The sequence below is a fragment of the Gigantopelta aegis genome, chromosome 12, assembly GCF_016097555.1.
Source record: "Gigantopelta aegis isolate Gae_Host chromosome 12, Gae_host_genome, whole genome shotgun sequence".
Lineage (NCBI taxonomy): Eukaryota > Metazoa > Mollusca > Gastropoda > Neomphalida > Peltospiridae > Gigantopelta > Gigantopelta aegis.
The window spans coordinates 41,288,232-41,308,900 of NC_054710.1; the positions used below are offsets into that span (position 1 = coordinate 41,288,232).

The 20,669-nt window shown below is 38.1% G+C and overlaps 2 protein-coding genes across 4 annotated transcripts in view; one reads left to right on the top strand and one right to left on the bottom strand.

Moving 5' to 3' along the window:
- The window catches only part of LOC121386815 (alpha-(1,3)-fucosyltransferase C-like), a 21,642-nt gene continuing 973 nt past the window's right edge, over positions 1–20,669 (bottom strand). For 2 of the 3 annotated variants that reach the window (XM_041517825.1, XM_041517826.1), the window contains exons 2-5: positions 20,132–20,254; positions 19,743–19,848; positions 15,389–15,513; positions 1–1,490 (exon numbers count right to left, since the gene is read on the bottom strand). In XM_041517825.1, the coding sequence (XP_041373759.1) occupies positions 407–1,490; positions 15,389–15,447 (1,143 nt within the window). In that variant the 5' untranslated portion in view covers positions 15,448–15,513; positions 19,743–19,848; positions 20,132–20,254 and the 3' untranslated portion in view covers positions 1–406. Of the gene's footprint in view, positions 1,491–15,388; positions 15,514–16,667; positions 16,730–19,742; positions 19,849–20,131; positions 20,255–20,669 lie in introns of those variants that run through there. The other variant, XM_041517827.1, reaches the window with a different exon arrangement.
- The window catches only part of LOC121386050 (protein ALP1-like), a 16,488-nt gene continuing 11,422 nt past the window's right edge, over positions 15,604–20,669 (top strand). Inside the window, exon 1 of the mRNA XM_041516848.1 lies at positions 15,604–15,649. Within this exon, the coding sequence (XP_041372782.1) occupies positions 15,604–15,649 (46 nt within the window). The remainder of the gene's footprint in view (positions 15,650–20,669) is intronic.

Below are 20,669 nucleotides of genomic sequence, written 5' to 3' on the forward strand. Positions count from 1 at the left end.
CTCCATCATGGTTCAGTTAAGGTGATGCGATAACTAGATTTGGTTTCCAACAATTAATGTAATTTTTATTTCTTATCCATTTTTAGAGAAATAAGGTCCTTAAATCCGTGACAGTATGCCTTTAACGTGTTATAGATTTGTAGATTCACCAAACTCGGTGTCCATTTTTGCGTGTTGAAACTAGGGTCTGCGATTTTAATAATTAATTAAAATTGATATACATACATTACAAATATTGGCAGTACATTCAGGACAGTCATTTTAAATATGTGTACTATTTCAGTAGGTCTAATTCGATCCAACACTTCATTTTAAATATGTGTACTATTTCAGTAGGTCTAATTCGATCCAACACTTCATTTTAAATATGTGTACTACTTCAGTAGGTCTAATTCGATCCAACACTTCAGGCGCCACTAGGATTGCGACATTTCAACCACCTCTTCATGTCTGGATAAATTTTTCTATAAGAAGAAAGTTCGTGTAACCGTTTACAAAGTTCTGGCCAAGGTCTTTTGAGTTTAGATCGGTAACCAGATTTCCTTTCCAATAATTCGGCATAAGCTGTAATATTTTTGTCTAAATACAACAGATATTTTGCTAACTGTTCTGGCGACTTAAAATCGGCAGTGTTGATGAATGTTTCAGGTGGAAATAGTTGTGAGTAGTTTGCACCTCCTCTGACGATCGGCATGATGTCGAAATTCACGAGTTTAAAGAATTTTTCTGTGACGTAATCTTCACAAAATACGCTTTCAAATGACAGATAGAATCTATGATTTTTGAAGCACTCTGCTTCTGCATTTTTCTGCTTCAACAATTTCAGCTTTCCGCAATAACCGTATATATCGACCTGGACTCCCAGCTCCTTCAACTTCCTCACATAATCTTCCCTCCTCCCGACCGTGTGGCAGTTACTCACAATCCAAGCCACCGACCTTTTCTTAGATTTGGCTATCTGAAGCCAGTTTTTCACAGGTTTACTTTTCTTGACGATCACTCCGTATGGGCTGGATATGTCTGAATCTCGACGGTAGCTTACTGTCCAGTTGAAGAAGTGTCTCCAGTGTTCAGACTGCCAACGATGATAGTTGCGGATCTTTTCCTCCGGTTCTTTGTTGTAGAACACCCACACCTGGTCTGGGTGTGATCGCGTGGGCGGTTTGTCGGACTTCAGGTAAAAAACGTCGACGTACACCCCGTCGGCGTGGGGAATAGCATTCAGGTTTGACGTCATCTTGCAGGTGTACTTTCCATGATTTATCATCCTCGATGTCGACGAGTTCTGCCAACGTCTCCCAGAGTATATCACGATCAGCTTGACCTTCCCCTTCTGCTGCGTAGGGAAATGTGAAGCGATAGGTGTTGTGTGATCGGCGTCGTACCTCTCCCAGGACGTGTAAACATATTTGACCGTGCTGCTGACGTCAAACTGGAAACATAGTATGATCACCACAACCAGAAGTATGATGCATTGAATTTGGCGCTTTCTGGAATAAAAAAGAAGTATTAAATTAATTAATTAATTTAATTTAATTTATTTAACTTACTTTAATTAAATTAAATTAATTAATTAATGCACAACAATTAATAATAATAGTAATAATAATAATAGTAATAAATACATAAATAATTAAAAACTAATACATTAGTAATAATAATAATAATAATAATAATAATAATAAATATAAAACATAATTATGGGAGGTAGGGTGGACGAGTTCGATGATATTACATGTTCGCTCCTATTTGATTATTTCTTTAAAACCAACCTGCATTTTCATTTCCGATGGATATACCAGACGAACACAGTTACTTTTTACTTTTATATAATACTGCAACACACACACACACACACACACACACACACACACACACACACACACACACACACACACACACACACACACACATATATATATATATATATATATATATATATATATATATATATATATATATATATATCAATTACTAAACCAATTAAATAAGTCAAAGAAAGGATCAATGATTCTGGGTGTCTATATATTCTGTCCAAAAAGAACAGGCAATATTGCAGTCATTTCTCCTTCCCCTCGTAACATGAAAGTCATGATTCTGATGTGTGAAAATTATAGTTCCAAATGGCGATTTACATACTTTTCTTTAAAAATTCAAATCATCAGTTTTGCCAAAGAACCCGAACCAGTGTTTTTTGTTTATAATAAACAACTACAAAATACAACTTCTATTAAACATGTTGGTATAACAGTCCAAAATCATTTTGATTACTAGGAAAGGACAATGGAATCATGTAAAACAATAAAATCTTCACGCATGGCCCTCCTGCAATCCGGCTGTCACCCATTTGGTCTTAGTTCAGCCACATATTACCGACTTCTCGACGAAGTGCTCTCCAAACACATTCTATAAGATTCAACCTTCTGTTTTATGGCATACCAGACAAGGGCCAAGGCGAGAATAGAAAACGTTTTAACATCATTTTGGAGAAAGAAATTGATATCATCAAATGCTCCCATCCAAGTCACACACAGATCAAGTCTATATCACGAATCTCAAAAGAATTTGTGGAACATTTTGACAAAACTAGGGACAAGAAAAAAATAATAAAACGGGCCGCAAAGAAATTAGCAGGCAAACCATATGGTATCGGTGACCAGTTCCCCAAGAAATTGCTGAGAGGAGAAAATAACTGTACCCCATTTATAGAGCAGCAAGTCGGGACAACAAGAAAGCCATTCTCAAAGTTGAAAGACTTTTCATTGAGGGAAAACAATACTTACTTGCAACTAAAAACTCATACCCACCTGCAACTAAGAACCCAAATATACCATATACAAACCCACCCTCTGTGTCTCCTCAAAATAAATCAATCGGGAAAAGACACAGGCAAAGCACTCCTATCAAAACTACTCCACTAACCAGAACAAACATGTTCCCTGGTTTGCCGGTGGATGACAGCAGTTAGGACAGTCGAAGATACCTACATTGTTTCAACCTGACTACTCAGCTGATTTGTCAACTATCACTTAGGTACCATCAAAGTGTAAAATATTCACCCTCCAATAAATATCACAGAAACAATGATCACAATAAAATACAACAGTGTGATATTCATTCTACATGTCATCAGTCTGCTCTGTAAACATCAACATGTAGTGCAGTTCCATCAATTTATGAATATTGATTTAAACTTCAATAATTGGTATCGTTTAAATGCTGCATGGAGGTTTAATAATCTATAAAAGGTTTTCAAAGATATATATTTCATTGTTGAAATTTTCAATGGAAGGATGATGTAAGTCACAAAACAGGGACCAAACTTTCAAATTTAATTTTAAAGTAAAAGCAATATTATTATTGTTAAGTTTAAAAACTATATATTAAGCAGATATGCATAAAATATTCTAAATAAAATTTCTCACACGTTGATCATTTTTGGGGGTGTACAGGACTTCCTTACATGACCTGATTAGCGTCGTACGTCCATCACAAAATGGTGTAAAATGTTGGGGTTCTTTAGAATAAAGGAGAAACTACCACTGTTCATACTTTCATATTATAAATACTTTTCGAAGTAAGCATACACTGATGTTCACACAGTGTGTGAAAGACGTGCATCATGTTGGTACGTACGTCCGTCCACTAAACAATATCGTGAATATGTCCACACAAAATTTAGAAAACATGTTTAAATATACTAAACGGACATTTACCTGAACCTATCCCAGTACTGAACAATTTAGGTAAGAGATACATACCTTTATTGTGTTGATGGGGACATATATTTGTACGTGTTCTGTAATGAAGGTATGATCTTTACTATAAGTTTATAATAAGTGGTGTTTCTGTCCAGCCTACTAAATAAAATCTTGAGCTGGGCCTGGAGATCATGGAATTATAAAAATGCGAAATTTCTGTTAACATACATTATACAGTTAAGAACAATCTAAACAATCCCAATGAAAGAATTCGTAATAAACATTGAGAAGATATAGTCTCATTGATATTTTGGTAAGATACATCGGATGACAATGGCAAGACCAAAAAAATGTATTTTCGAAATTCAGACTGTCCCCAAAATAGTCTGCAATATAATAAACTGAGGGTTGGAGTGAAGATGTTATAAAATTAGCTAATGATAACTAGTGATAAAAGTAGGCAGTTAAATACTTAGGGAACCAGGTGCATATTCCAGTTGGGTTTTCTAATTAAACACTAAATTTTAATTTGATCTATCTGTGGTATTTGTATTTTTGCACAGTTCTTTACACTGTGTTTTATTTGACTCTTGAATTTTTATATTGATGTGGTTCATCATTTACTGTTTTGCATTTACCATAGTTTTGACACCCAATAGCCGATGTATTTTCCATGCTTGGGTGTAGTTAAACATTCATTCATTCATTCTAATTAAACACTTCACTCTGGTCCTACTCAGGACCTAGGCCTCTAGCACTGGCAGTTCTGATAGCCATAAAAATCCTGCTTTTTTAGACGCAGATATGTTTAAGCATTTTAAATGTGTGTAGCTACATGCAAGCAAGACAAAAGCTGGCGTTTGCTAATTCGGCCCAAGATAGTTTTTTTTTTTTTTTTTTTTTTTTTTTTGGGGGGGGGGGGGTAAAGAAAATAGGATTTAAGAAAAGATAGATAAAAAAATAGACAAAGGAGCATTTGTGCAAATAATAGCACGAAAACAGGGATGTAGTTGAGCGCTCAGCTGATGTTATTTTCACTCATTCCAACAAGGTCCTCACTGTGTATATTAAAGTTCATGATATGTGTTGTCACGTATGTGGGAAGTCAATGGGAAAATGTAACACATATCCTCTGAAGATTGTGTTAGAATTATCAAATGTTTGACATCTAATTGCCAATAATTAAAACAATAATCAATGTGCTCCAAATGTGGAGTTGTTTTGTTGTTGTTGGGTTTTTTTTTTTTTTTTGTTAACAAAAACATTTATCTTCCTTATTCTTTTTTCCTCAGTTATTATTCTATTTCACCATTAATTATTGGGGTTTTGGGAAGACCAGTATTGATCTTATGTTAAAATTAATTTATTCAAATCGGACATGTACGTCCGTCACACATTTTATGTACGCCCGTCACAATATTTACCATGTGTCAGTAAGGTCCAGCTACGTTATTAAATTCTGAATATGCTGTGATGCTTTTCCCTGATGTTCAGACTGTATTTACAAATAAGAATTAATTACGTGAGTACTAACAATCCACAGAATGTTTACCATATGTTGATAACACTGGCATTTCACTAAGTATGCATGTACGTCCGTCACACGCCTTGGGACTACCATTTGACAATTTCTGTCCAGACAAATTTATTTTTAAGGGTCTAATACAAAAGTGTAACTAATGGTTGAATGAAACCATCATTCACTTTTCCGATTTTTATTAACTTGTTTTACCATTTAGAATTTTAATCGTCCAGTGTGTACGTCCGTCACAATGGAATTGACCTGTACTGACTCTAAGGTTAATACTAATAGTAATACCTTCAATCTACCAATTTCATAATGCATTCAACATAGAGAAACATCCCCAGCTGCCATGTAAATAGATATTCAAATGACTGCAATACTGAAACTGACTTACCTGTATCATCATGAAAACCCCATTGTATACAGTGATACCTCAACCAGCTGTTATGTAAATAGACATTCAAATGGTTGTAAAACTGAAACTGACTTACCTGTATCATCATAAAGACCCCATTGTATACAGTGATACCTCACCCAGCTGTTATGTAAATAGATATTCAAATGGTTGTAAAACTAAAACTGACATCCATGTACCCATTTTAAAAAATATTGTATATAGTGATACAAACCCCAGCTGTCATCAAAATAGATGAACTAATATTTGTAATACTGAAACTGATTTACTTGTACCCATTAAAACAAAACAAAAAGCACTGTACATTATGACACATATCTGTGACCCAGTCGGAAATGAGGTAAGAATGCCAATGAACAAAGGGTACTTTTTCATCAAAAGTATCTGCTGTCTCTCCTGTTACTAACTGTTCAGTGGAAATGTGTTTTTTGTTTTGTTTTATTTACATGTTTTACACAGTGTACACGACAGACACACAACCATAGTTCAACATTTTGATATTTACCACCCCACCCCGTGAACAACCATTGTGAAGCTAATACAGAACATAACATCACAACTAATGTTGATCCCCAAAATATTGTTCTCAGGTGCGCCTTACCTACCACAATACATTCATATATAATGTCGGAAGGAAGGAAATGTTTTATTTAACGACGTACTCAACACACTTTATTTACGGTTATATGGCGTCGGACATATGGTTAAGGACCACACAGATATTGAGAGAGGAAACCCGCTGTCGCCACTTCATGGGCTACTCTTTTTGATTAGCAGCAAGGGATCTTTTATATGCACCATCCCACAGACAGGATAGTACATATCACGGCCTGTGTTACACCAGTTGTGGAGCGCAGGCTGGGACGAGAAATAGCCCAATGGGTCCACCGACGGGGATCGATCCTAGACCGACCGCGCATCAAGCTGACTAATTACTTAGTTCCAAAGAAAAGAAAATTATCACTTGGGTATCGTAAGTGGTCGTTTGTGCTCCAACGTACAGTACCAATAGGCCTAAAAATATGCATTTGGTTTCTTTGGATTTTTTAAGAGAGAAAAATACTATAACACCATTTCGTTCTGTTAATGCAAATTGAAATATATTAGCTTAATAGTTTATTATACTATCAATACGTTTATGTTGTTTTACAAGTCAGGTTGATGAAAGCGAAGCGCCTTGTCATAACTGGCTGACGTCACTTCGCCCCAAGCTAGAATAAAAAAGTAAAGTTTGTTTTATTTAACGACGCCACTAGAGCACATTGATTTTTTATCTTATCATCGGCTATTGGACGTCAAACATATGGTCATTCTGACACTGTTTTTAGAGGAAACCCGCTGTCGCCACATAGGCTACTCTTTTTACGACAGGCAGCAAGGGATCTTTTATTTGCGCTTCCCACAGGCAGGATAGCACAAACCATGGCCTTTGTTGAACCAGTTATGGATCACTGGTCGGTGCAAGTGGTTTACACCTACCCATTGAGCCTTGCTGAGCACTCACTCAGGGTTTGGAGTCGGTATCTCGATTAAAAATCCCATGCCTCGACTGGGATCCGAACCCAGTACCTACCAGCCTGTAGACCGATGGCCTGCCACGACGCCACCGAGGCCGGTCAAGCTAGAATAAGGACGCCACGAGAACGAAACAAAATGTTGTTCCCAGTTAGCAGGAATAATCACGTTTTTTATTAACTCTAAATTACGCGTTTTTCATTTCTTAAAGTGTCAGTATGTGTTGGTGGTCCGGGTATGCACCTTTCCAACGCATAAAGCTCATGAGTTTACTTTCCCTCTAAGTGTTTTATCAAAAGCTTTCGGATCATTTTTTCTTAGTTGATACATTAAACATTTGCTTTTCAATTCTGTACACACTTTTTGTATGATTTACTTTTATTTATTACTCTTAGCTTACTCTATATTTTTATATGAGTCATAGTTCTGATGGCCTCATTTACTTTCCGCCGAGAACTCTACACCTGTGTGACTTTCGGAACAATGTTCGACTACCTTTGGGTTTTACAGGCCGGATAATCGTGTGAATTCGCGCATGACCTAGTGTTGATTCGGCTTTGTCTAAAAATAGATTTTTTATCACCGCTGTTGTTACTGACACTTGCTTGGAAAAAAGAAAGAAATGTTTTATTTAACGACGCACTTGTTATGGACGCCTGTCTCCAGACGTTATAACAGCGAAGGTGGTGAATTACTAAGAAAATATATATAATATGGTTCGACGAGCCCCCAGTCTGCAGAAATGGCAGACGATTAAACTAATACTTCAGTTTATAATGAATGATCACTTCTGACTTTCTCTAAACAACAAAACCAACACAAATCAACATGTAATCATTTAATACATAAACAGCTAACTGTCACCAAGGTGACTTACACTGAATACAACAATCTGTTGTACTGACCACTGCTCAAACTACGACACTCACTTTATATGTTCTCTATACAAATGTTCAATGATATCATCATGTAGATTCATTCGGCTGATAGGACGGTTCCCTCAGTTCAGCTCTGCGGCACTTCATACGACAGGTAGATAACTGGACTTCAAGAAGCTTTAGTTCTGCGACTCTTCAATAATATGTTAATCCAACAATATTGTCCTCTGTGGACATCAGGTACGTGGTTGTACACTCCGACCCTTTCTTCAGTCAAACAGCCGTAACGTCGCTTGGCACGGAGCTTCTATGGAACTGCTACACCAAACCTCAGACAAGACTTTTATGCCCCAGGCATGGTCCTTGGAGATATGAGGTAATCTCACGTAACATTATATAGTTCACATTGGATTCACAAGCACCAACCGTTTTATGTTGGCAGTAAATACATTATACGCTTGTGAATGACACATGGTAGTTTCTTTGACTTCCACAACAAAATAAGCTCTCATCAGTAGCAGATAAATAGATAGGCCGCGTTGTTTCCACAGATTTGTAATGAGTGTTCGTAGTGAGTGTTCCAACGTTTAATTATTGTTAGTTGCACACATATGGTGGTTAGTGAGTTTAGTGTCGTTGGGATGTTTAAACAGATGGCCTTACACATGATGTCTGTCTGCTATACATCTGACATCATGACAGCACTCAACACATTTTATTTACGGTTATATGGCGTCAGACATATGGTTAAGGACCACACAGATTTTTAGAGGAAACCCGCTGTCGCCACTACATGGGCTACTCTTTCCGATTAGCAGCAAGGGATCTTTTATTTGCGCTTCCCACAGGCAAGATAGCACAAACCATGACCTTTGTTAAACCAGTTACGGATCACTGGTCGGTGCAAGTGGTTTACACCTACCCATCGAGCCTTGCGGAGCACTCACTCAGGGTTTGGAGTCGGTATCTGGAATTGAAAATTCCATGTCTCGACTGGGATCCGAACCCAGTACCTACCAGCCTGTAGACCGATGGCCTACCACGACGCCACCGAGGCCATGAGATTCATCGGCAATAATTGTGGATATGTTTTCAAGCGAGTCGTGACTGCTATTATTTTTTAATTCAGTAGTGTTTTCGGGTTTCTATTTACCTGACTTCGTATTAGTTCGAGGTATTATATTATCAGAATTATCATTATCAATGACGTGCAGTACATCTCATTTTAAAGAGACATTCCCGAGTTTCTAATCTTAGTATAATGCCTCAGTGCACATCTGAATAAAGTGGGTCAAATTCACACACTTGAAAATGTGTAGCTATTATAAATATATGATGAGTACCAATGACATAATCAACCACACTACTGTCTTTACAAGTAAATTTCCCCATATATTTGTCATTATCCAATCTACCATTCGCTCTATATAGATTATATGGCATACATAGGTCTAAAAGCTTAAGGTTTTTTTTTCTTTAACGACACCACTAGAGCACATTGATTTATTAATCATCGGCTATTGGATGTCAAATATTTGGTAATTAGGCCATAGAGTCTTAGAGAGGAAACCCGCTACATTTTTCCATTAGTAGCAAGGGATCTTTTATATGCACCATCCCACAGGCAGGATAGCACATACCACGGCCTTTGATATACCAGTCGTGGTGCACTGGCTGGGATGAGAAATAGCTCAATGGGCCCACCGATGGGGATCGATCCCAGACCGACCGTGCATCAAGCGAGCGCTTTACCACTGGGCTACGTCTCGCCCCCTAAAAGCTTAATTTCATGACTATTTACTTTTGCCTAAATCTTGGCTTGTTCTCTCTGTATGTGCATTATATGATTCTAGTTTGAATATATAATTGAAAAAATCTAACATCATTTTCTATGTTGTTTAACATACCGATTTCTATGTCAATAACAGTGTAATCAGGAGAACATGTTGTTCTCGGGTTAAAATCACCTAGTACTAATAGTGGGCTATTATTTTCTGTGTAATTGGTAATCTCTTTTTCAATAAGGTGAACTGTGTCTTCTTTGTAATATGAGGAACCGATAGGGGGAATGTATACTACGCCGACTGTTAGTTTTTCATTTAATCCTGTCATTCTCGAGGAATGCTAAACCAAGACACATATTCAGAATTAATTTTATTTACGACTATATGGCGTCGGACATATGGTTAAAGACCACATAGATATTGAGAGAGGAAATCCGTGGGGCACTGGCTGGAACGAGAAATAGCCCAATGGGTCCACCGACGGGGATCGATCCTACACCGACCGCGCATAGAGCGAGCGCTTTACCACTGGGCTACGTCCCGCCCCCAAAAGGGAACAAGATACTTCGTACCCTGTGTTCTGATGTCTTGTTGTAGAGATGATGTAACCTGCTGAACTATCCTTCATAGAGTATCGTAACAGTTGCTATATAAGTTATAAATTCACCAGTGTTAAAGTAAATAGTAGTATACCCTAATCTTTGAGTACATTGTTACCGTAGGTTAGTAAAAATACCCAGTGTGTCTTCCCATTTCTACACTATGATATAATAATGATCATCAAAACAGTATTATTGTGTTTTATTATATAACATTTAGTGAAATATCTTAAAATATCAGTGAAATAAAAGTGTTATCAGTCACTCAGTGACGATAACACATTTTCGAGTGAAAATGTTACTATTTCACTCTAATATGTGTTATCGTCACAAGTGTTATCTTCACTGTAAGAAAGCCGGAATTATTTTGCTGCTGGCATTTTAAAAATAAAGGTAAATTGCCAAGTTATATAAGTTATATAATAAATAAAAAAGTAGAATAGAGTATAATAAATAGGAAAGTTCATGTTTTTGTCAAATATGATTTATATCTCATCTCGTGAAGTCTGCAATCATATCACACTTGTCACGCAAGCCCGACTCGTGAGATATGATTGCAAACTTCACTTGATGAGATATAAATCATATTTGATAAAATACATGAACTATCCTCTATGTATTCACAGTGGATATGAGATTGTAAATTTAGTTCAGTCCTTTGACTAATAATAATAATAAATCGTCATTATTTATTTAACTTAACAGTCAGCGGGACAACAAAAAGCGCTACACCCAGACGGGAAGACGAGCCAAATTAAAGGGGGGGGGGGGGGGGGGGCATGTAATTGAAACAGGACGCTGGAATAGCATCCCAGTCGAAAATAGATGATGTATATTGTGTGAAGAAAATGATATTGGAGATGAATATCACTAATTATTTAAATGTAATTATTTCATGAATACACGCAAAAGGTTTATAAAGCCATATTATTTTTAAAAAAAAACTAGCACTCTTAAATTCAAAGAACTGTTTAATTGTAATAGAATACGCACTCTCCGTAAATTGTCAAAATTAATCTCTGAAATTACAAGTAAATTTAGTAAAGCATAAACATCTTCAATATCATTTTATACTTTTAAAAGTACTAACTTATAAATATTTATCTGCTTTATTTAAATGTTCTGTCACCATGTGTCTTCTTTTTAAAATGTGTATATAGCTATTTTCAATTATGTCTGTATATATTCTATGAAGAACTCCTGTTGTCATCTTGTCACTGTAAATAACTATTGTAAAATATGTCCTCATATGCTGTCGTTTGACGGCCTGAGTGAATCGAAATAAAGTTTGAAGTTTGAAGACACCGCTGGTCCCCGTGACAGGTGGAATAAAGGAAATAACTGGTGAACAGGTTTCAGGCAAGCTCAGTTTACCGCAATATATCTAGATTCCATGGCCGAATTCTAGTGTGTGTGCTTGGCTATCAAACTCTTGACGGGCGTATCATGTAACTCAGCGGTACTCTTGTTGACAATATATATAGTAAAGTTTGTTTTATTTAACGACGCCGCTAGAGCACATTGATTTTTTATCTTATCATCGGCTATTGGACGTCAAACATATGGTCATTCTGACACTGTTTTTAGAGGAAACCCGCTGTCGCCACATAGGCTACTCTTTTTATGACAGGCAGCAAGGGATCTTTTATTTGCGCTTCCCACAGGCAGGATAGCACAAACCATGGCCGTTGTTGAACCAGTTATGGATCACTGGTCGGTGCAAGTGGTTTACACCTACCCATTGAGCCTTGCGGAGCACTCACTCACTCAGGGTTTGGAGTCGGTATCTCGATTAAAAATCCCATGCCTCGACTGGGATCCGAACCCAGTACCTACCAGCCTGTAGACCGATGGCCTGCCACGACGCCACCGAGGCCGGTAACAATATATATAGAGAATAACTAGTTAATGACGCTTGATATCGGCTTTATCCTGTGACGGGATAAAGCCGATATAAACCGTCATTAACTGGTTAATATCTTTATCCTGCAACCCAACAAATGTTGGATTGGATAGTATTTTATCACTTTTTTAACAAACTTGCATTCGAACACAAGCTGTCAGCCGAGTTGTGGCCTGAATCAAGGCTAGTTACTGTACTTGTACATTTCACTGTTTGAGACACAAGCTGACAGCCAGAATCACGTCGATTCGCGCCAGATATCACTTTTGAATATTCTTCCTGTTGTTCTTCAGTGGTAGCGCTGTAATTATTTATTGACTGTATATTCTTGTGTCCTGTTATTTGAATGATATCTGTGGGTGGAAAAGTAGTTCCCTTTGTACGTGACGTCAAAAGTCATAACATGCTAGTATAATGTTATGAGTTTGCTTTAAAGCCGCACACCCTAGTTCCATCCAGCGAAAATAAATTATAATTTGGTTAATCTACAAACCTGTAACACACTTAGATCACGTTTTTATCAAATGGAGTGAAAAAGCAGGTTTTATATCGATAAATACCATGGGAATCCCCATGTCCCAATTGCTTGAAATAATTTTGAAAGTTAGTATTCTGATGTCACCGGTAGATGTCGCTCGAAGCACAACAATGCCTACGTCACGACAAATTTCACAGACTTGGGGTGCGTTCGTTTCACCTCTCCTGGACATGTTCCAACTGTTCTGTCCTGGTTGTATCCCCTCTCCAGATATCGTAAGACTTAGCAAAATTATTGGTTTTAAGGGTTTGTAACGTTTTGTATTGAGACACTTACTTGTCTGAACTTTATTGTTACTGAAAATGTTTACGAACTGAAGAAAAATCTCACAAATGAACAACAACAAATCGGATGTTGATTGCGCGAACCGTGCACGAGAAAACAAACCGAACCAAAATGATAACGGTCACGTGATATACCAACGTCTGTGACATTAAAATGGAAATATCCCCTCTAAAAATAGATTGGACCTCGCTTGCTTAACGGTTTTTTCTCGACAACACGTCTTGTGAAAAAATTCAAAAAATGCATTTCGTGGTTTTACAAACATCAGGATTACCAAAAAGCACTTCAGGTGAATGGAAATGTGTATTCTAAATAATAAAATGTAAGTAAAGTGCAATTGTATTTGTGAAAAATGGGGTTTAATAGCGAAAAACAACGCCGTAATGGTTAACAAATAAACGTAACTAAGGTGTGTCCCTTTAACAGGTCATCATAACAGGCCAGTAGGAACACTGGTTGTAGGATAACATAGTTATACCCACACTTTACGAGGTGTATCAGTGAATATCCCTACAGTTTAGGTCGTGAGGCCTCCGAGGCGAGGTTCTCACGACCAAAACTGTTGGGGTATTCACCGATACACCGAGTAAATGTGGGTATAACTGATTTATACGCCACTTTAGGTCGAGTGAATAATTTTATCACTTCTGTGGCACATGTGATCAATAACTAGAAAGTAGTAAAAAATGAAACGAAAATAACGTGGTCCAGACGTCGTGACCATCACATTTTGATTTCGAGTATTGAAACTGTTTATTTCACAGTTGTCCGTGTTAGGGCTGTAGGCCTACTGGCATCAGAATATATAAAACTCAGGGACGTAGTTATATTTTCTAGGGATGAGAACAGTGTGGAGGAATTAAGAAATAAAATACCATCTCCGAGAACATTTCTTTTTAATGTTTAAATCGCCTAAAACACCATTCATGATATGTAGAACTAGAAATAATATTTAATGATTATTTTAAAAAAAAGGTTTGGGAATTTACTGGAGTGGGTAGCTGACACCCCTACCACCCTAACTACATCTTCACACATTGCATGCTTTTTAATATAATTATCGTGCTGTAAATCCCTCGTGGAAATTGCTGTGAATAAGTGCGTATGTTTAATTTGATGGCTTGCTCTATTGGTTGAAATATTATGAAAACTAAATTTGAGGGACGGGACGGGACGTAGCCCAGTGGTAAAGCGTTCGATTGATGCGCGGTCGGTCTGGGATCGATCCCCTTCGGTGGATCCATTGGGCTGTTTCTTGCTCCAGCCAGTGCAAATGTCGTGGTATGTGACATCCTGTCTGTGGGATGGTGCATATAAAATATCCCTTGCTGCTAATCGAAAAGAGTAGCCCATGAAGTGGCGACAGCGGGTTTTCTCTCTCAATATCTGTGTGCTCCTTAACCATATGTCTGACGCCATATAACAATAAATAAAATGTGTTGAGTGCGTCATTAAATAAAACATTTCCTTCCTTCCTTACTATCGCCCGCTTCCGACCCCGGTCGAGCTGCCTGTGCTTACTTGCTCTTGCCAGCGCGGGCGATTCCTCCCCCCCCCCCCCACCCCCCCCCAACCAACCCACTCTCCTACCATTTCCTGTCCTGGACGAAGGAGTTGGCGACAGCTGACAACTGGGCTGCGTTCAGCCATGCCCGAGCAGAAAAACGTCCGTTAGACTGGTTTTGGCGCCTCACATTAAACCAAGTGGTCACGTCGGAACCAATCAAATAGTTCGCGAACGTTAGCAAAACGTTTGCTTGCTGAACTTAGGGCTGGGCTACGTTCAGCCAGCCCGAGCAGACCGGTCCGCTAGACTGGTTTGTGCGCTTCATGGTAAACCAAATGTCCACGTTGTAAACTAATAAAATAGTTCTCGAACGTCAGCGAAACGTTTGCTAGCTGAGCTTGGGGCTGCGCTCATGACAGGCGTGCGCTACAACAGCTTGTTCTGAATGTGCACGTTAAACCCTATCCAATTAATGTTCAAGCACGCTGTCCTGATCACACACCTAGGCTATCTCGGCTGTCTGTCCAGGATAGAGGGTTAGTTGTTAATTGTTAGTGAGAGAGAAGATGGTGTAGTGGCATTACACCTACCCACTGAGCTCTTAAGAACTCGCTTTAGGTTGGAACCGGTACCGGGTTGTGAACCCTGTACTTACCAGCCTGTAGTCCGATTGCTTAACTACTGCGCCACTGAGGCATGTTGACCTGACCTGACCTGATATAATACGTGTACGCTCACCTGAAGATGTTGATACAAAGAAAAGACTTGAAAGTGGTGATCCAGTTGATACAATCCATATGTGGGTATCGCTCTCAAGTTCACAGGAGACCTTCTCAAACGGCACTCACTTCGCTTGTTCAACACTGTCAACAGAAAACAGAAAATCTTCAAAAGACATTAAACTTTAACTCATTCTGGACTAGTATGATAACAATATTGGTATTGATATGAGAATGATCACAGATGGTGGTGATGACGACGACGACGATGATGATGATGGTGATTATGCTATGATCTTTTTGATGATGATGATGCTATGATAATTTTGATGATGATGATAATTTTGATGACAATGTTGATTTTGATGATAATGGTGACTTTAATGATAGTGATGATAATGATGATTTTGATAATGATGATGATGATTTTGATGATGATGATGATGATGGTGACGACGACAGTGGTGATGATGATGACGACAATTATGATAATAATGATGACGGTAATAATGATGATAAAGGAGCTACCGATCAGATATGTTTTAAAGGAATCTCAAACACCACGTGTTATACGAGTATTATGTGATCCTTCGTTACAAGTAGCAATGATAGCGCCTTTCCGTATATTGGCATGCAACTCATGCCAAAATGACTGCCATGCTTGCGGACCTGAATGTCGCAATTGTTGCCAAGCCAGTTTTAGAATTATGTATACTCTGACAAAAAAGAAACGCATAGGCGAAATATTATGGAATTATCTCTTTAAAGGAACATTCCTGAGTTTGTTGCAATTTTTAAGATGTTATCGACTAACTGAGACTTTTTAGCGATTGTAATTACATGTCAAATATATTTTTCTGCATACAATATTTGTTGCTGTATATTAAACGTGTTTCTGATCGTTCTAATATTTGTACTAGGTTAAATTTCATTTTATTTCCTAAAAATATGTTTTTCGTACGTACGAAACTATTTGAAGACAAAATCCAGTTTGGGCTTCTTACAAATATTAAGAAGATCAGAAACACGTTGAATATACAGACACTGATATTCAAAAATATATATATATATTTAATATGTAAATTTAATCGTAGAAATATTTTATTATTCGCAAGCATCTTACAATGCAGCAAACTCAGGAATGTCCCTTTAATACAAAGTGGCATGATTTCGTTATTTATGATCGTATCACAGTCAAATTTGACATTAGTATATGACAATGTTCTTGCTATGGACTGACGGCAGTGGAGGCGTTTTCGTCACCAAACAGCTTCGCACGAGGGCGCTGAAATCAGTACCTTGTGTGGCCACCAGCAGCAGCAATCACTGCGCGATATCTCCTTAGCATTGATTGAATGAGTCTCTGAATCGGGCACGTGGAATCCTAACCCATTCTTCCTGCAGTGCCGGTTCCATTAGACCAAATAAATTCCTATTGACGACCATAGTAACAAAGAAAGAAATGTTTTATTTAATGACGCACTCAACACATTTTATTTACGGTTATATGGCGTCAGACATATGGTTAAGGACCACACAGATTTTGAGAGGAAACCCGCTGTCGCCACTACATGGGCTACTATTTCCGATTAGCAGCAAGGGATCTTTTATTTGCGCTTCCCACAGGCAGGATAGCACAAACTATGGCCCTTGTTGAACCAGTTATGGATCACTGGTCGGTGCAAGTGGTTTACACCTACCCATTGAGCCTTGCGGAGCACTCACTCAGGGTTTGGAGTCGGTATCTGGATTAAAAAGCCTATGCCTCGACTGGGATCCGAACCCAGTACCTACCAGCCTGTAGACCAATGGCCTAACCACGATGCCACCGAGGCCGGTCCCACAGTAACAATTCCTAATAAAACTAACAGAAGCAACGTTTCAAACAACCGGGCCAGTATATACGCTGACAGTGTGGTACCTCCCATTGATAATTACTCGAAGAAACTCTAATGTCACGTATCGTTTTAAGCACTTACAATAAGTTTACAGTACCCACCGTCTGGTCCGCACAAAATGCCAGTAGAAATTTGTATTGCCACCCCAGTTATTGACAAGTACAAAATGTCACTAGTGTAATAATTGTTCAAGTAATAAAACATGTGGAACTGATGGGGCATTTGTCATATTATTTGCACAAATAACCAGTGTCATATATATATCCACCAATCACAGCCATAGTTACGGTTTAATCCTTAAACATTTGACGGTGCACTTCGAACTCTGACCTGACAATCACATGATTGGTACATTACAACCTATATTGAAAACGTTTAAATTTCAAAAGGTGTCCAATCACATATTTTTGAGAAGGTTATTTTCTTGTGTACCCCAGTATGAAATGATACTGCCAGCAGAGAAAGTGGAACTACAAAGCAGCGTCTTCAATAGTACCTACCAAAATGAATCCACAGCATACTAAGTATACATGGGAATGAGGTACACCATATTTTATCCTTGTCTGGTATGTAGCACAGCTGAATAATATAACACCCATGTGGGTTTGTATACTGTATAGGGTACATACTCCAAACTGAGCTATTCGGAATACCCCACACTAGAAGAACTTTACATGGAGATGCTATGTACTGAGTGAACTACAGAAATCAGGAAAATAATCCTCATAACATCAAAGTCGCACCCAATTAGTGACCAAACTACTTATGAGGCAGCTGTAACTAGCACCCAATTAATCACTGAAAGCAGTGAAAGACTAATGTCCATTGTGGCAAAGTGTACAATATACACAGGGAGAATGAGTAAAAAATGAAGTGACAAGGTGTCGACATTACGAAATCTGGCTAATTTGGGGGCTAACAAATGTGTTTGCATGTATCAACACATGGAAATAAATTGCCTTCATTTAATATTACTATCCATGCACCAGTCATTTAATTTCTGGACTGACAATCATCGTAGTTTTAAGCAAACCATTACACATTTATTACAATGCCAGCAGTGAAAAAATCATTACAATTTGGTTTCAAGAAAGGACATGTTTCATACCACAAGAACAGAAGACCAGTCACATTGGGGTGGACCACATCAAAAGTGAGAGAGGCCGTCAGACTTACAAAGTCAATGACTGAAAGGGTCTTACATACCAGTGATCATGGTGTACAGGTGACACAAGTTCAGGCTGCGGATTCCTATCGGCTTTTGCGTGGACTGCGGAATACCCCAACACAGCTGGAACTGTGTTCTGTGGCTCCGGCTGGTGCAAGGTAAACAATTACCACTGCATGCCACATTGATTACAGAAAATAAAATCATGCATATTAAAACCCTTTGAGGGCTATTTTCACCAAAAATTAACTAAAATTATTACCAAGACCACGTTATCTGGCCTAAGAATAAATCGCTGGGGGTTTTCGGGCTTAACATCACCAATTTCAGATTAAATGGATAAGTGTCTACATGAAATTTACATCTGCAAGTATCAAACTATGATAAAACATCAAAGAGTAGGAATGTTGCACTATACAAAATACACACTACAGTGTAAGGGGAGATAATCTTCATGAAAAACTACATGAGAATAAATGCATAAAAGTGTAGGGAATACAGTAATAGTGATTAACAGGCCTGAGGCAGACTCCTACAGGCTGATTCACATAGGCAAGCTGGAGGACATGATGAACAGGGTTTGGAGAGAACATGCCAGTGCCGTTCCCAATTGCAATTCAGGTCGACTAGAATTCAACTTTGTCGCAGAAGAGCAAAGAGGAATCTGCAACCGCTAGCAAGTCCACTGCACATCATGCATGTACAAGTCACCAACATTTAATCTGTACACAGAAACACAGACACACACACGGAGGGGCAGGGGCAGACGACAAGCACAACCTAATGTCACAGTACAAGCAGGCCTCACAAAAATGCCAATATGTACGACCAATTTTCGGTTGCTGTGTACCTGCTTAAATATTCCACCTTCAGGGCTGTCAGAAAAATAGCAATAAAGTATCTGACACAATCACACAAGTAAATCAAGAAGACATGTATGCCAAACGGGAGGAACTTAAAGTAATTAACACATTCAGGGTACACAATCCAACATTATCAACATTCAGTGTGACGGCATGTATAACAATGCCCTATATTCTGGCATCGGCAAAACACCATTCCAACCTGCCACGCAAGTGGTATATACTGCTGTAGAACACACTACAAAAGACAAAAAGGTTATATCAATTTCCACAAAAAATAAATTATGTTCAAAACGGCACAGTATACATGATTCGCAAAAATGTGCAGAAAATATGTCATGTTCGTGTGACATTCCCATGGCAATGTCGATAGGAAATGAAAAGGAATGGGCTAAAGATTGTTTACTACAAATTAAAAGTGAGAACAATTTAGAAGTACAATACCTGACGACAGATCCGGACACAAAGCGTTTCAAAGCTGCCACTGAACTGTATCAGGAAAATGTCATCAACACCGAACCGCATTTTCTTTTCGACAGCAGGCATCTTTCTGAAAACCAAAGAAAATTTGTCAAAAAATCGATTTCAGTAGAAACAATGATGACAGGTAGTAGAACAAAAACAGAGAGTTAAATTACAATCTAGGTTTTCCAATAACATTGCCATGAGAAGTCAGGCTGAATACGATCAAGCCTTTAAAATGCATGCGGGAAATATTTCTAAATGCATGCATGTGTCGACTACCGCCTAGGCCCAACGATACTGCAACACCAAATTCAACACGAATACACAAAAGTGCGAGGCAGTAAACAGATGCCTAAGACATTCTTTACCGAGACACACAACATTCTCTAGAACTTTTGCCGCCAGAGCTCACAGCGCAGTACACAGCATCAACAACGGGCCCGCTGAATCTGTAATACAGCTGACACAGCGTATGGGTTGCAGTTTCTCACCTGGAAGTAAAGTTGTAAAATCTTTTTTTTTTAAATGCAAGAGTTCAAAAACTACAAATATCACAGGTAAGTAAATTTGAATAGCAAGTTACGTGTTTATAGCTATGTGCATGTGTGTGTATACGTGCATATACACACACACACATGTATGTATGTGTGTGTATGTATGTATGTATGTATGTGTATGTATGTATGTGTGTGTATGTATGTATGTGTATGTATGTATATATTGATGTATGAATATATATGTATTGTATGTATGTCGAGGTTGACTGTTACATACATAGACAGACTGTCTGACATTAACGCACTAGCGCAGGGGATAATGAAATACTTTCTGGCCTCACAAATTGTATGAATGTATATGTATGTTATATGTATGTATTGATGTATGTATGTATGTATGTATATATTA